Source organism: Pan troglodytes, chromosome 7 (assembly GCF_028858775.2).
Source record: "Pan troglodytes isolate AG18354 chromosome 7, NHGRI_mPanTro3-v2.0_pri, whole genome shotgun sequence".
Classification (NCBI taxonomy): Eukaryota; Metazoa; Chordata; class Mammalia; order Primates; family Hominidae; genus Pan; species Pan troglodytes.
This window is the reverse complement of record NC_072405.2, coordinates 64,534,011-64,549,896: the sequence shown is the minus strand read 5'-3', so window position 1 is coordinate 64,549,896 and position 15,886 is coordinate 64,534,011. Positions and strand designations below refer to the sequence as shown.

General features: G+C 43.9%; 1 protein-coding gene across 3 annotated transcripts in view; it reads right to left on the bottom strand.

The window, feature by feature from the left end:
* The window catches only part of LYN (LYN proto-oncogene, Src family tyrosine kinase), a 137,916-nt gene that overhangs the window by 61,955 nt on the left and 60,075 nt on the right, over positions 1-15,886 (bottom strand). The window contains exons 2-4 of one of the 3 annotated variants that reach the window (XM_003311797.6): positions 7,591-7,664; positions 2,887-2,932; positions 1,657-1,762 (exon numbers count right to left, since the gene is read on the bottom strand). In XM_003311797.6, coding sequence (XP_003311845.1) covers positions 1,657-1,762; positions 2,887-2,932; positions 7,591-7,659 — 221 coding nt within the window. In that variant the 5' untranslated portion in view covers positions 7,660-7,664. Of the gene's footprint in view, positions 1-1,656; positions 1,763-2,886; positions 2,933-7,527; positions 7,665-15,886 lie in introns of all 3 variants that reach the window. The other 2 variants (XM_528143.6, XM_016959500.4) reach the window with 2 other exon arrangements.

The window sequence follows — 15,886 nt, the reverse complement described above, 5'->3', positions numbered from 1 at the left end:
CCTTACAACTAAAGCATGCATCACTGCGATCAGGGGTGCACAAAGAAGAGTTGGTACAAATGGCTCCCATCTCACAGAAACAAAAGGTTTGTAACTTGCCCCAGGATAGCTAAGAAATGCTTTCAAATCCTTATAGAAATGAGAGTCAAGGGAATACTGGTCCATAGTTCATGCATTATAAACTCCTTTGTTCAAACATCTAGTTATCATAGAGATGGACACCTTGAAAAGAAGAAAACCAAAAGACAATTCCAAGCAAGTGAGCTTTATCACCATGCTCGAGTCCTCAGCAGAAAGGCAGGCATGGAGCCAGGGAGGAGGCAGGGATGAGCACTGGAAGAAGCAAGCAGGTAAGCTGGTAATGGGGGAAGGAATGGGTCCCTTTGAGCCTTAACTGCATTCCTCTATAAATTCCACACGCAGACAGGATCCTTGTCTGTAAGGCATGAAGGCAACTAGAACTAATACTAAGCTCTGCCTCCTCTTTGCTTATGTCATGTTTAAACACATGCATCATGCTCACATCAACCCCATGATCTAGGTACTGTCATTCCCATTTTATAAGTAAAGAAACCAAGGTATAAAGTTTAAGGGTCTTGTCAAGGTCATACAGCTATCAAGTGGCAGGGCCAGGATCAGGCTTAAGTCCCTGTTCAACCCATATGCAACATTGCTCTCAACCACGGAACACCTTCTCCTTAATAAGGGAGTCTCCCCCTCAAACCCTATTTGGCAGGTCACAGTGACATTTAATGCAAGATTAGTAAGAAAAGCAAGCTAGAATTAAAGCAACTGGAGTTTCTTATTCTGAGCACTGTCCTGCATGCCTATGGTCTGACACTGCCACATGTCTGAGTCAGCAAGAGGGGGTTGAGGAGATGACGACACTCAGGCGTCCTCACAAAAGCATGGCAGCTGCTGAGTTGAGAATTTCCCAACACAGCTGCTGTAGCTCAGTACCCTTAGAACTCAAACTAGGCTGGGCCCATGAACCCAGTCTAAACATGAGTAATATAACAAAAGAAAAGTGACATTTCAAGTATCATGCATGGGCCACACAGACCCAAATTTCTTAAGGGGGCAAGAGTGGATAAAGAAAGAAACCAGGCTGGGTGTGGTGGCTCACACCTGTAATCCCAGCACTTTGGGAGGCCAAGGCAGCAGAATTGCTTGACAGCAGGAGTTCAAGACCAGCCTGGGCAACATAACAAGATCCCATCTCTACAAAAATTTTAAAAATTAGCCAGGCATGGTGGCACATGCCTGTAGTCCTAGCTTCTCAGGAGGCTGAGGTGAGAGGATTGCTTTAGCCTAGGAGTTCAAGGCTGCAGTGAGCTATGATCATGCCACTGCATTCTAGCCTGGATGACAGAGAGAGATCCCATCTCAAAAAAAAAAATTGTTTTAAAGAAAAACCACTGTCTGTCTTCAAAGGGAAACCCCCTGCAGTGTGCTCACAGACCGACTTAAAAGGAAAATCCCTTTGGCTCTATTCCTTCCACTGCCCACTCCCTGTGGGTAGCAAGGAGGCCTCATACCCATTAAAAGAAAGGGGCCGGGCTATGGCTGTAGCACCAGAAGCAAGACAAGGGGACAGCCTGCAGGGCTCAGTGGCCTGAGGAAATGAGCAGCCATGGCGTGCTTGAGAGCACTTACTCCTCCAGGACTTTCATCTTCTCTCCTTTCTTGAAAGACAAGTCGTCCGGGTGGATGCCATCATAGGGGTACAAGGCTACCACAATGTCTCCTTGTTCCTCTGGATCTAAAGATGAACACAAGAGAACACCTGTAAGAATCCATCAGCAGAAGCGTTTTAACAAACCTCATGGGGCACAAAGGATGAGAGGAAGCACTAAGAGGGGGCGACTGGAAGAAGGACATGTGCTTCCTGCCTAGTGGGCTCAGGGTCTGCACGGCCCACAGAGAGTACCTTGCTGTATACACTGTGTCCAGTACTTGTTATTGCAAATCACTTAAATCTAAAACTATAAATACAACTCTATATTTAAGAAATTATACACCCATGTTCACAGCAGGATTATTCAAAATAGCCAAGATGTGGAAATAATGCAAACGTCTATTGATGGAGGAATGGATAAACATCATGTAGCATTTTGGTTTTTCTCTTTTGCGACGGAGTCTCGCTCTCGTCACCCAGGCTGGAGTGCAATGGTGCAATCTCGGCTCACTGCAACCTCCACCTCCTGGGTTCAAGCTACTCTCCTGCCTCAGCCTCCCCAGTAGCTGGGATTACAGGCGCCCACCACCACGCCTGGCTAATTTTTTGTGTTTTTAGTAGAGACGGGGTTTCACCATGTTGACCAGGCTGGTCTCGAACTCCTGACCACAGGTGATCTACCTAACTTGGCCTCCCAAAATGCTGGGATTACAGGCGTGAGCCACTGCACCTGGCCGGGGCATACACTTACAAGGAAATATTATTCACTATTAGAAGTAAATAAATTCTAACACTTTCTACAGCATGGATGAACCTTGAGGACATCATGCTAAGTGAAATAATCCAAATACAAAAGGACAATTACTGTATGATTCCACTTCTAGGAGGTACCTAGAGTAGTGAAATTCATAAAGACAGAAAGAGCGGAGGTTGCCAGCGGCTGGGGGAGGAGGCAATGGGGACTTATTGTTTAATGGGTATGGAGTTTGAGAAGATGCGTTCTGGAGATGGAGGGCGGTACTGGTTGTACAACAATGTGAATGTACCTAATGCCGCTGAAATGTATACTTAAAAATAGTTAAGAGGGTTAATTTTTATGTTATATATGTCCCACAATAAAAAAAAATAAAAACATTTAGGACAATCACTTTATAGAAGCTCTAATAGTAAAGAAAAAAAATTTTAACTATGTTGCTATGAAAACATACCTTTAGTTTGAAACCTCTGTCCAGGTAAAAGCTGAGATTCTGGAACCTACGAGAGAATATTTGTTAGAAAAAAAAATTCTGTTTAGCTTTTCTTACTCACATTCATGTTGTATATATGATTTTTGTAACAGTAGCAGATGCTGTTAGGATGGGCTCATTTATTAAGTTAGAAAGAACAGGAGCACAGAGGGGAAAACCTGTAGAGGTGCGTCCTGCCCTGCTCGGCCAGTGACAGGGCTCTTTATCACTTGCTGTGGGTGGCAGGAAGGGAGCGAGGTTCTGGGCAGGTGCTAGGTGCTCACCTCATCTTAGCTCCTCCTCTTATTTGGTGACAGAGCCCTAATATTATCTGGGGTGGCAGTTTGCCCAGCTCAATGAGTGTGCTTCCAAACTCTCCAGCCCCGGGCAGAGGGCAGAGGGAGTTTTGGTCCGCAGATCGGTTGTGCAGGGCTTTGCTGTCAGCTCCCCTTTTCCCTTGCCTCTTTCTCTCTCCCTAGAAACAAGTGAAGGCTGGAGTCTTCACATAGAAAGCAAACACCAGCGGCAGCAGGATGGAGACGGAAGTGGCGGGACCCTGGTGATTTTGTGGAGTTGCCGTCCCAGCCTGGGACTGCCCATCTGAGGCTTCCCCAATTGCATGGTCAGGGCTCTGTCCCTGGAGACTGAGAGCAAGTCCCATCCCATCCAGGTTTTCTTGGGCTGACCCTGACTCCATCACGGGGACAGATGGCATCCCCTGTTATTTCAGTGGGGGGGGGTGAGTTATTGGGAAGGATTTGGTGGCACAAAAGACCACCTCAATTACCTTTAAAATCAAATTCTTTTTTTCACAGTGCCACATGAGGCTGTGTGAGGCCTCTGGGCCTCTTGTAAGATAGATGCTGTCAGAGGCCTATACCACAAGTCATGTAACTTTTCTGTCTCTCTTTGATTAAAGTGGCTTCACAGAATGGGACCAAAACAGTTTGTACTGAAATTTAAATTTCTGATGAAAGCCCATAAAATCTCCATTTCAGTGAGACAGGGAAAATTACTACATTGTAGAACCAGAAAAACCCATGGCTGCATACTATCCTTCAAATGTTTATGTCAGGAAGTTTTATGTTGATTTTTTAGTCATTCAGATTTGCATAATTTGGATATATGATCTATTTCATGTAACTTAGAGGAAATAACTAGAAGACTAGAAACTAATTACATCATTTTAAAAGCAGCAAGCTGATTTTTCCAATTTCAAAAAGCCCTTAACTTACAAACATTTTAATATGCTTTTTATAAGACCGAAACACATGTACGCCACACATATACTATTGCTCTAGATTTTCCCTTAAAATGGCTTTTTCTAGAATGTTGTTGAATTTGCATCAACCCTACCTCACCTTCTCATCAAATTCCCCTTTTAGTCAATCCATAGCGTGCATTTTGGCATATCTGGCCAGGGCTGAGAGTGTTGGTTATGGCCATGGAATAAGGCCAAGCTAACTGGCTCATGAGTGGAGGGCATCTGTGACCACAGAAGGGGCAAAAAATGGTATACAGGAGGGAATTGAAAGACTTCAAGCGTGTTTACTACTTCTGCTTTCTAACTTGATTTTTAATCCCCTTTATTTTGAACAAGAGGAAAAAGTGGTGTGTGGGTTTGCACACTATTCTCCTTGACTTTTCTGAATAAAGGACATCTTTATTCATCATTTAAAAACAAAAAACAGGCTGGGTGTGGTGGCTCACGCCTGTATTCCCAACACTTTGAGAGGCCGAGGTGGGTGAATCACCTGAGGTAAGGAGTTCAAGACCAGCCTGGCCAACATGGCAAAACCCCGTCTCTACTAAAAATACAAAAATTAGCCAGGCATGGTGGTGCATGCCTGTAATCCCAGCTACTGGGGAGGCTGAGGCAGGAGAATCGCTTGAACTCAGGAGGAGGAGGTTGCAGTGAGCTGAGATGGTGCCATTGCACTCCAGCCTGGGCAACAAGAGCAAATCTCCACCTCAAAATAAATAAATGAATAAATAAGTGCAAAACGAAAAAACCTGTGTTTTAAAACATACAAAATCTATAGCATATGGTATGAGAAAAATCAGATCTTTTTTTGAGAACTCTGATGTCTATAAGAAAACTATTTGTGACTCTAATTTCTCTTATTTTATTTTCTATTAATCATATTTATATATGATATGGTTCTATATCTGTACATACTTATGTAATGTTTCTTTCACTGCCTGTAATAGGTTTTTAAATTTTATATTTATAAGCACACAATTAAATCTATTAATATTCTTATACATTTTAAGTACATATATTTTCTATATATAAAATTACAATGTTAATTTATCAAGAAACATCATGTATGATAACTTAATAGCATGATATATCCACTCTTTATCTCCACTTCCTTTTTTTTTGGAGACTCTCACTCTGTAACCCAGGCTGGAGCGCAGTGGCGTGATCTTGGCTCACTGCAACCTCTCCCTCCCGGGTCCTGGTTCAAACAATTCTCCTGCCTCAGCCTCCCAAGTAGCTGGGATTACAGGCATGTGCCACCATGCCCAGCTAATTTTTGTATTTTTAGTAGAGACGGGGTTTCACCATGTTGGCCAGGCTGGTCTTGAACTCCTGACCTCAGGTGATGCACCTGCCTCGGCCTCCCAAAGTGCTGGGATTACAGGCATGAGCCACCGTGCCTGGCCTATCTCCACTTCTTAAGAAGATCGATGTTGATTTCTTTGTCTCAATGATGACATGTGACTTTGATACATGGCAGATATTTCCTACCTTCAGGATAATGGGGACATATTGAGGGGAGGGCAGGCAGAAAGGCTTGATAATGGGAATACATTTCTAAAACACCCGAGCATTTAAAAACATGTCAGACTAGAGAAACTACAAAAATGCCTTTTTTTTTTTTTTGAGACAGAGTCTCGCTCTGTCATCCAGGCTGGAGTGCAGTAGCGCAATCTCGGCTCACTGCAACCTCCACCCTCTGGGTTCAAGCAATTCTTCTTCCTCAGCCTCCCAAGTAGCTGGGACTACAGGCACGCACCACCACACCCGGCTAATTTTTGTACTTTTAGTAGAGCCGAGGTTTCACCATGTTGGCCAGGCTGGTCTCAAACTCCTGACCTTGTGACCTCCCAAAGTACAGGCATGAACCACCATGCCCAGCCTGAAAATTCTTAATAATGGGATTTGGGCTAATCTGGAATAAGCTGTTTCCAGCTTAAATGCTGCAGAATTCCATAGAAAGCAGGCTATGGGCGGTATACATGTATACAGTGAGAGAATACATATATGCAAAGGATATAAGCTCGGAAATGAAGTAGATTTCAGGTTATAATTGTTCAAAGCTCTGTTCTTCCTTTCCATAAAATGTGATGTTAGTTCTTTCTTTGCCAAGTATTTCCGAAATACACCAAATAGCACATCACTCATAAAATATTTCTAGTCCAGCTATTTCTCTAAGGTTAGGGGACAGAATTAGAGGTGTTTTTCCTTAATATTTTAATTCACTAAAATAACAGATGACAACTTCAGGATCTGTACTATTTTGAATTAATTGAAGAAATGACAGGACAGGATAAAGTATGATACAACAAAAGACACATTAGCACCTATTTTAGTTTCTGACTTGCACCCCACATTTCCTTTTGCTTCTAAACCACTGAGCTAATCTCACTACATCTTTTTTTTTTTTTTTTTTTTTTGAGACAGAGTCTTGTTCTGTCACCCAGCCTGGAGGGCAGTGGTGTGATCTTGGCTCACTGCAACCTCTGCTTCCCAGGTTCAAGCGATTCTCCTGCCTCAGCCTCCTGAGTAGCTGGGATTACAGGCGCCCGCCACTGTGCCCAGCTAATTTTTGTATTTTTAGTAGAGATGGGGTTTCACTATGTTGGCCAGGCTGGTCTCGAGCTCCTGACCTAGTGATCTGCCCGCCTCAGCCTCCCAAAGTGCTGGGATTACAAGCGTGAGCCACTGCGCCCGGCCTCTCACTACTATCTTGAGTCACACAAGCCTATGTATGTATGTGTGTGTATATATATATACACACACATATATATATACACATATATATACACATATATACACACATATATATACACATATATACGCACGTATATATACACATATATACGCACGTAAATATACACATATATACACACGTATATATACACATATATACACGTATATATACACATATATACACACGTATATATACACATATATACACGTATATATACACATATATACACACGTATATATACACATATATACACATGTATATATACACATATATACACATATATATACACACACACATATATACACATATATGTGTGTGTGTGTGTATATATATATATATATATATATAGTGGGGTCTTTGCACCAGTAATATGAAAGATGGCTTTCTTCACACAAAAGAATGTGACCAAAGGCCCTTTTAATTGCACAACGAGTGGCCTAGTTATCCCTAAAATATTTATACATTCTTCAAAGGATAAAGTTACAAAGCATATCAAAAATTATTTGAGGACCAAGTAATCAATGGAATTTTTTTGCATGCACATATTACAGACTGGTGTTTAAATTATGTAGCCATGCTTTGATCTTGCTGTGGGAATTCTCCCCTGAGACTATCTACTTACTGGCCTTTGCTGTTTATTGGACGTTGGATCTCTCACATAAATAGTTCTTTCAGTATTACGTACTGGTTGAGTCTTCAAATCTACTCCATCGTCACTCAAGCTGTCTTTCCCTTTTGATTTTATACATCCCATATTTCCTGTTGAAACATAAAAGCAATGACATTGTTTTACCATTCCAGAACTGCTTCAAGCCATCAAAATGTCTCCAATAAAAAAGAGTAGAAAAAATATACTTTTATTCTTTATCATGTATAGATTAATAAACTCAAATGTGAATACTGTTCCCAAATAGGTTTGCCTGTCCATTGATTCACTCAACAAATATTTATTGAGCATTAATTTTCCATCACCCAGACAAAATCCAGCTCTAACTCTGCTCGTATTCTTGTGGCAAAGATGTGTAAAGACTCGATGACAGAGGACCCACAGGATCTAAGAAAGGACATGTAACTCAGGCAAGAGGAAAAGGAGGTGGTCAGGGAAAGCTTCCTAAAGGAAATGCTCTGTGAGTTGAAATGGGAGGGATGGCAGCCAGGTTGCAAAGTCAGCAAAGAGATTCCAGGAAGAAGAAACTTCATATGCAACCACCATGAGGTCAAGATAACATGGCCCCTTCAGAGAGCTAGATCAACCTAATCTCTTCAGAAAATGAGCTCTATGTACAACACTAAACACTGCAGTCAAGGAGCAGGTAGGGAAGGTCAGGAGTCAGGGCCAGAGAGGGAGGCACATGCTGGATGTGAAGCTGAGTGGTTGATTTTTTACCCTGAAGACAAATGACACATCCAATCTGCAGTGTGCAAGGTGGAGTGGGGTGGGGGCCCTTGAGACTTCAAGGGCAGGTGATGAAGAGCTAGAATCTGCAGAACCTGGCTTCAGCTAAACATAGCTAGGGGCCTAGGAAGATGGCCTGGCTTTCATCAAGACTGGAAATGAATTGAGGAAACACACTTATGGGAGAGAAGATACTTATGAAAACATTCAGATGATCAAATCCAGTAGGGCTACTGAGTAAGCTACTTGAGTCAGGAAACCAGGAGTACTAGCGCAGGTAAAAGCAAAATGAAGGTCTCCGCAAGCCATGCTAGGACAGTGGAGGAAAGCCACCATGGCAAGAAGGGGGCTGGTGCCTGACCAGGGCAGAACAACACACGGTGCACATCTAAACATGAACTCTGTCATCCAGTGATTCCATTAACGCGGGACGGCTGAGCACTACACACGCACTCTGGGGACTGCAAAGGTGATTTTGAAAATTTGAATCAGACACAGTTCTTGTCTTACAGTATTGGGTCAAATCTATGCATTAAAAACAAAACAGCCGGGCGCGGTGGCTCACGCCTGTAATCCCAGCACTTTGTGAGGCCAAGGAAGGCGGATCACGAGGTCAAGAGATGGAGACCATCCTGGCCAACATGGTGAAACCCCATCTCTACTAAATATACAAAAATTAGCTGGGCGTGGTGGCACACGCCTGTGGTCCCAGCTACTCGGGAGGCTAAGGCAGGAGAATCGCTTGAACCCGGCCCGGGGAGGGTGCAGTGAGCCGAGATCGCGCCACTGCACTCCAGCCTGGGCGACAGCAAGACTCCGTCTCAAAAAAAAAAATAAATAATAAATAATAAAAAAATAAAATCTCACAAACTTCATTAGAAGGTGGTTCTCACCGAACAGATTCTCTGGACACTGTCCGGGAAACTCTTCTGGGGCACAGTGGGAGCATGCTGCTCCCCATGTGATGTGTAATTCTGAAGCACTGCCAAATCTGGTGCCTAGGGCTTAGAGTTAAGTCTAGAGGAAGGAGAGATGACAGGAGTTTGGGGAAGGGGGAGAGGTGGTGTGACTAGGCAATATCTCGTGGGGGAGGAATTGTACTAAGAAACCTCAAGAGCTCTTCTGGGAACTCGGCCCTCTCCTGCATCGCTGCCACGTGTCCAGGCCTGCGTTTTTTCCTGCAGGCTTCCAATTGGTCTAGGAACTTCAACTTGTTTATCATTTCATTACTTGAGGTATGAAGCCTCTAAAGAGCAGCCACACCTCTTTCTGAAACTAGCGAGCTGCAGTTCCCAAAATAAAGGGGAAGCAAGTACTTCTTTGATTCAAAACAGCACATTTTTTAATACACTAAAGTTTCTGAAATGGCCATGGGTTTAGAGTTGATCTCTAAGTAAGCATGGGAGTTCTTTTTTCACCAGTCTCATCCCTCCCACGCCCCGTCACCCTCCCCGAAAAAGCGGTGTTTAACTCATCATCCCTTAAAATCGTGCTTTACAAATGGGCAAATACGTTAATAGCAGCACGAGGACCCTGCGAACGCCGCGAGCTCCGGGGCAGGAGCCCTGCATGGGTGCGGCCAACCCACAGCAAACCGGGCCGCTCGATCCAGCTCCCTCCCAGCACGGACCGAGCCCTGACTGAGCTGTGCCACAACCAGGGCACAGGGAATCCCCTGTCCCCACCCCACCGCGTTCCTGCAGTTCCCCTGCCCTCGCTGCTCGCTCCAGCGTTCCCTCACTCTCTCTCTCTCTCTCTCTCTCTCTCTCTCTCTCTCTCTCTCTCTCTCTCTCCTCTCTCAGATCCTACAGGAATGTTATCGCCCCAGACAGGTCTGCACTAATTCTCACTCTTGTCTGGTTACCACCCACGGTCCATCATGTATCAGTTTATTTAGGGTCAGCTCCCTAAGCTAGCATCTAAGCTGACTGGGACAGCTTCCCTCTACTTTGCTCAGGGCAGTACCCCCAGCACCTAAAACAGCTCCGCTCCACGCAGGTGCTCAAAGAGTAAGAATGAACGCACTTTGGGAGGCCGAGGTGGGCGGATCGCGAGGTCAGGAGTCCGGGACCAGACCGGCCAACATGGTGAAACCCCGTCTCTACTAAAAATACAAAAAATTAGCCGGCGTGGTGATGGGCGCCCGTAGTCCCAGCTACTCGGGAGGCTGAGGCAGGAGAATCACTTGAACCCAGCAGGCAGAGGTTGCAGTGAGCAGAGATCACGCCACTGCACTCCAGCCTGGGTGACAGAGTGAGACTCGGTCTAAAAAAAAAAGAACACCTGGAGCAGCTGTGGCTGGTGGGCTTGGGACTCCCAGGTGCCCCTCAACACCCCTCCTGAGGAAGGTGAGAGAGGAGAAGGAAAGGAGGCAAAACCCACCTGGGTCTGCTGTTCTAAAACAGACAGAAACCTCTAAAATAACTTCCAGTTTATGGGAAATACAGGGAAGAGAGGAATAAGATAATCAGAAAAACCCATAATGTGCCATTTTCTAAAGAAAACTTGCCTGGATACTCCAGCTAAAGGGAAGGGATGGAACCATTCCATATCAGAGAAGACCCAAGAGACAATGTACCAACCTTGATGGAATCTTGGGGGCCTGGGAGGAGGGGAGGACACATAGCTGTGATATGTGACAACTGGAGAAGTTGAAATTGACTTACACATGAGATTATGATATCAGGGAACTGTTGTTGTGTTTTGTAAGTGCAATATGATGGTATTGTAGTTATTCAGGAGAACATCCAGTGTGCATCAGATGTTGAGATCTCTATTTCTGAGCAGAAACTCTGTAGGAAGTGTTGGGGGGAGAGTGAGCTACTGTAAGGAAATCCATCCCCGAGCCTCTGAAGTGGACAGAGGAAAACATGGAGGTGATTGTCCAAGGGCAGTGGTCTTGGGAAAAGGAAGGACGGAAACAAAAAGCAGGTGGATGTGGGTGGGGTGGTGACATCCAAGACAGGAAGATCGATAGATGGCCATTTATTTATGCTTAATTTCTTTCCGCCATTGTCATGGATAATTTAACATCGAATGTATGCACTGTAAATGAAAAAATTAAAGCCACGTGGAGAATTAGCATGGCCTCACTGCTCAGGCACAGCTGATCTCTGCTCACAAAGTGTTTGGGGTCCCCCATTCAGACACTCTCCCACCAGAAACCTCAAGAGAGGTCCTCCATGTGACATGGGGATGAGCAACCCAAAATCAGAACAGGTCTTGCAATTCCTTATGCTGTATGAAAGTACCAGAAATGTAGAAAATACAATATACTCCTGACAAAAACTGAGAGTGATTACATGTTCCAAGTGATATGAGCTACACTTTACAATGATTTCCACCTTAGTATTCTTCTATTACACATTTATAATATATTGAGCATCTCATTTAATCCTTGAAGAAACCATACGGCCAGATGACTTTACAGAGGAGAAAACTGAGGCTCAGAAAGGTTAAAAGACTCGTGCACAGCACAGCTGGGAGGGGTGAGGCTAGGACTCACTCACACAGGAGTGTGCTCTCAAGTCTAAGTCAGAAGCTAAGTCTACAGCCTGGGCTCTTACCACTTTGCCATACAATGGCTATTTTGAAATGCATGTTTCATCTATTTATTAACAATGCCAAACAAAGAGATTATTTTTATAGGCTACCTCTTTCTCAGAGAAAAAAGCTTTAAAATGTTTTACCACAAAAGAGTCAATAATGAAGTTAATAAAATAAAACCAGAAAACCAGAGCCAAGGCAATGAGAAAAATGCGAATGTGGTAACATTGTAGGGAACAGGTCTGCTGTAACTGACCTGCACATTTGCCCTAGGTTTTCTGGCAAGAAGGGCCAGGGACGTCCTGAGTCACAGCAGGAGAGAGGAAGCAGACCAGGTTCCTGATGGGAATGTGTGTCCCCAACAGGAATTCCAAGTTTGCTTATAATGCACTTTATATCAAGTGCTGTGGATGATGTAGTCAGCAGTGCCTTCAAAACCATTTTTTGAACAGTAAATAAAGACATATTTTATGCATAGAGAATTTGGTTAAAACAAGATAGTAACTGAGGCTTTGACATGCAAATACAACTCTAGTCTGTTCATTGCAAAAGTTTTACAATATGGTCTAAAGAGACACAAACGGCCAGGCAGCCTTTTGATTACAAAGCAACACCCACTGACCCATCCAGAAAATGTGAGGCAGGAGATTTCTCTTTCTAAAAAGTCTTTCTTTCATTGGAATGAATATCCATTAGGGGTGGCTCATCCTCATTCAAGAGCCTTAGAATATTAGAAGAGTGATTTTAATCCCTCTTTTATTTTATTCCCAGACTCTGGGATAATTTTTTGGTTTTTAAAAATCACTCTTACCTTGGCCAGGTGTGGTGGCTCACAAGTGTAATCCCAGAACTTTGGGAGGCCGAGGCGGGTGGATCATCTGAGGTCAGGGGTTCGAGACCGGCCTGGCCAACATGATGAAACTCTGTCTCTACTAAAAAACACAAAAATTAGCCGGGCGTGGTGGCACCTGTCTGTAGTCCCAGCTTCTCAGGAGCCTGAGGCAGGAGAATCCCTTGAGCCTGGGAGGCAGAGGTTGCAGTAAGCCAAGATTGTGCCACTGCACTCCAGCCTGGGTGACAGAGCAAGACTCCATCAAAAAAACAAAACAAAACAAAACAAAACTCACTCTTACCAGAGGCAGTAGGGTTTTGGTTTCATAAAATCTAGCAATGTCTTACCATTATCCAGCTGTTCAACAAAGATGCAATCTTGCATTGGAATTCCACTTCTCGAAATCTGTTCTTTAAATACACTGCACAGGGGCACAAGGATGTTCCCACTGGCATGACTTATAGTAGAGACAATCTAGATGTCCTCATTAGAGGTTAGTTCTTTAAGTTAGAACAAAGTGACACATTATGAGTGGGTTAAAAAGAGAGATCTGTATATTTGGACATTCTTAATCAAACAATCAAGAATTGCTGATTGAAAAAATTATATATACATATTTAAATTAGGCTGTTGCAAAAGTAATTGCGGTTTTTGCCCATTACTTTTGCACCAACCTAATATATGTACACAATCCGTATATATGTATATATATTTAATGTCCACAGGAAAAAAATCTAAGAGGACATCCACCACCTTGTTGGTTAGGTTCTAAAGTCCACTTGTGAGGTAAAAGATCCTGTATAGAAATTTTGTATTGAAATTCCTAAAGAAGACACTATACAATTCACAACATATTCTGAAGTAAGGACTATGGAGTTGGATTGCTGAACTCAACTGCTGGGTCTATTGCCTGACTTTGCAATATCAACTGGTCACCCACCTAAAGCAAACAGAGTAGCTATAAATGTCTATGAGGGTCAGAGACAAAAGACGTGGGGGTATAAAGGGATAAACACGTATGTGCCTACTTTGTCCCTGGTACTTTGTGTATGAGGAAAGTAAAACCCAGAGATGAACCTGTGCTAGGTAATCAAAGGTCTCAGGTACAACTGGAACTTGGTCTGGCTTCAAAGCTGTACTTTTTCTCTTTTTGTTGCTTTTATTATTTTTAATGTATTATTTCTTTGTGTTGGGAACATTCAAAATTTGCTCTTCTGGCTATTTGGAATATACAATACATTGTCTTTAATTATAGTCACCCTACAGTGCTGTAGAACCTAGAATCTATTCCTTCTATCTAAAAGCTGCACTTCTTTTTTGTTTGTTTGTTTTTTGAGATGGAGTCTCACTCTGTCACCCAGGCTGGAGTGCAATGGCGCGATCTCTGCTCACTGCAAACTCTGCCTCCCGGGCCCAAGCAATTCTCCTGCCTCAGCCTCCCAGGTAGCTGGGATTACAGGTGCCCACCACCACACCTGGCTAACTTTTGTGTTTTTAGTAGAGACAGGGTTTCACCATATTGGCCAGGCTGGTCTCAAACTCCTGACCTCAGGTGATCCTCCCACGTGAGCCTCCCAAAGTGCTGGGATTACAGGCATGAGCCACCGCGCCCAGCCTAAAAGTTGCACTTCTTTACTGATGCAAGGTCTTGCTGCCTTTCTGTGGAGGAAGCTCCAGCTCCAAGAGTTTTCTGAATTAGAGAGCTTAGAAAGACACGAGGAAGAGAAAGGAAGCCTGGAGAAATAGAGGTGGGTGGTGTCTATCTGAAACAAAAGTGATCTTGAGTTTCAAATTACGTCCAAGCCTGGTTCAAGCATCATTTATAGGAATTCGTCCCTAAAAGTATGTTCCCTACACACTTGCATTCCAGTATCAGTTCTATAACTCAAGAGATTTACTTTGCCCACCAACACAGAAACCTTTAGATACCCTTTATTTGTCCTTCTTACTTTACTTTCGGAAAGGAGACTCAGATTAGAGAAACAAAGTCTTCAGAAGAGTTGAATGCTTTCTCCAAACTGCTTATCAAAGTGACATGGGGACATAATAGCCTGGTTGGCAGCCTCAACAGCGTTGGAGAGACTTGGTGAGGGCACTAGCACTAAGCTCCACCACCAACCCCATTAATTCCCAACTCAAGCAGTTCAGTCTTGCATCAATTTTCCCAAATTCCTGTTTTTTTTGTTTTTTTTTGTTTTTGGATGGAGTCTCCCTCTGTTGCCCAGGCTGGAGTGCAGTGGTGCGATCTCGGCTCACTGCAACCTCTGCCTCCTGGGTTCAAGCGATTCTCCTGCCTCAGCCTCCTGAGTAGCAAGTAGTAGGGACTATAGGCATCCGCCACCATGCATGACTAATTTTTGTATTTTTAGTACAGACAGGGTTTCACCATGTTGGCCAGGCTGGTCTCCAACTCCTGACCTCAGGTGATACACCCACCTCGGCCTCCCAAAGTGCTGGGATTACAGGCGTGAGCCACTGCACCCAGCACCTAAATCACTTTTAAAAGAGAGAGAACTGAAAAGGACCTAGCCAGACCGTCTTTATTTAAACAACTAAGATTTTTTGCCTTACATACCATGGTCATTATTTTCAAACATTCTCCAATATTTTTCCTCAATAAAATCTCCCAGCAGCCAGGGTGGGCACAGTTGGTGAGCTGGTAACCCGGGCTGGCCAAGCTGCATAGCATGGCTTTCTCTATCTGACTAGCCTGCAACATAAGGCCCTACTTAAGGCTTTTTCAGTTTGCTTTTGTTTTTGTTTTTTTTTCTTTAGGCAACCTAACATTATGAATGTAACTCCCTAAGGTTTAAATGTCATGTGTAATAGGAACAGTGTTTGGGGGCAATTAAGGCAATGCTGTTTTGGTGCCGGGAATCCCTCAGATCACAGAGCTGCCTCCATGGTGTGGGCGTCACCTCTAGGCTATGACCATGGCCCGTGGAGCTGCTTCCGTCCATGGTGTGGGCATCACCTCCACCACAGAGCTGCTTCAATGGTTAGGTGTCAGCTCCTGTCTGTGACTAAGGTGAGCCATCAGGCTCCCCCTAGAAGGGAGGAGGATATGATTTAGGAGAAGTGAGAAAGAGGTGTCTGAAGGAGTGTTGGAAAGAGTAAAGACTGGGATAGAACCTGTGTCCAAGATGCCTGCCAGCCTCCATTCACTTTGACTACTAAGGGTCAATTGGGAAAGGGGGGTGAGGTGGG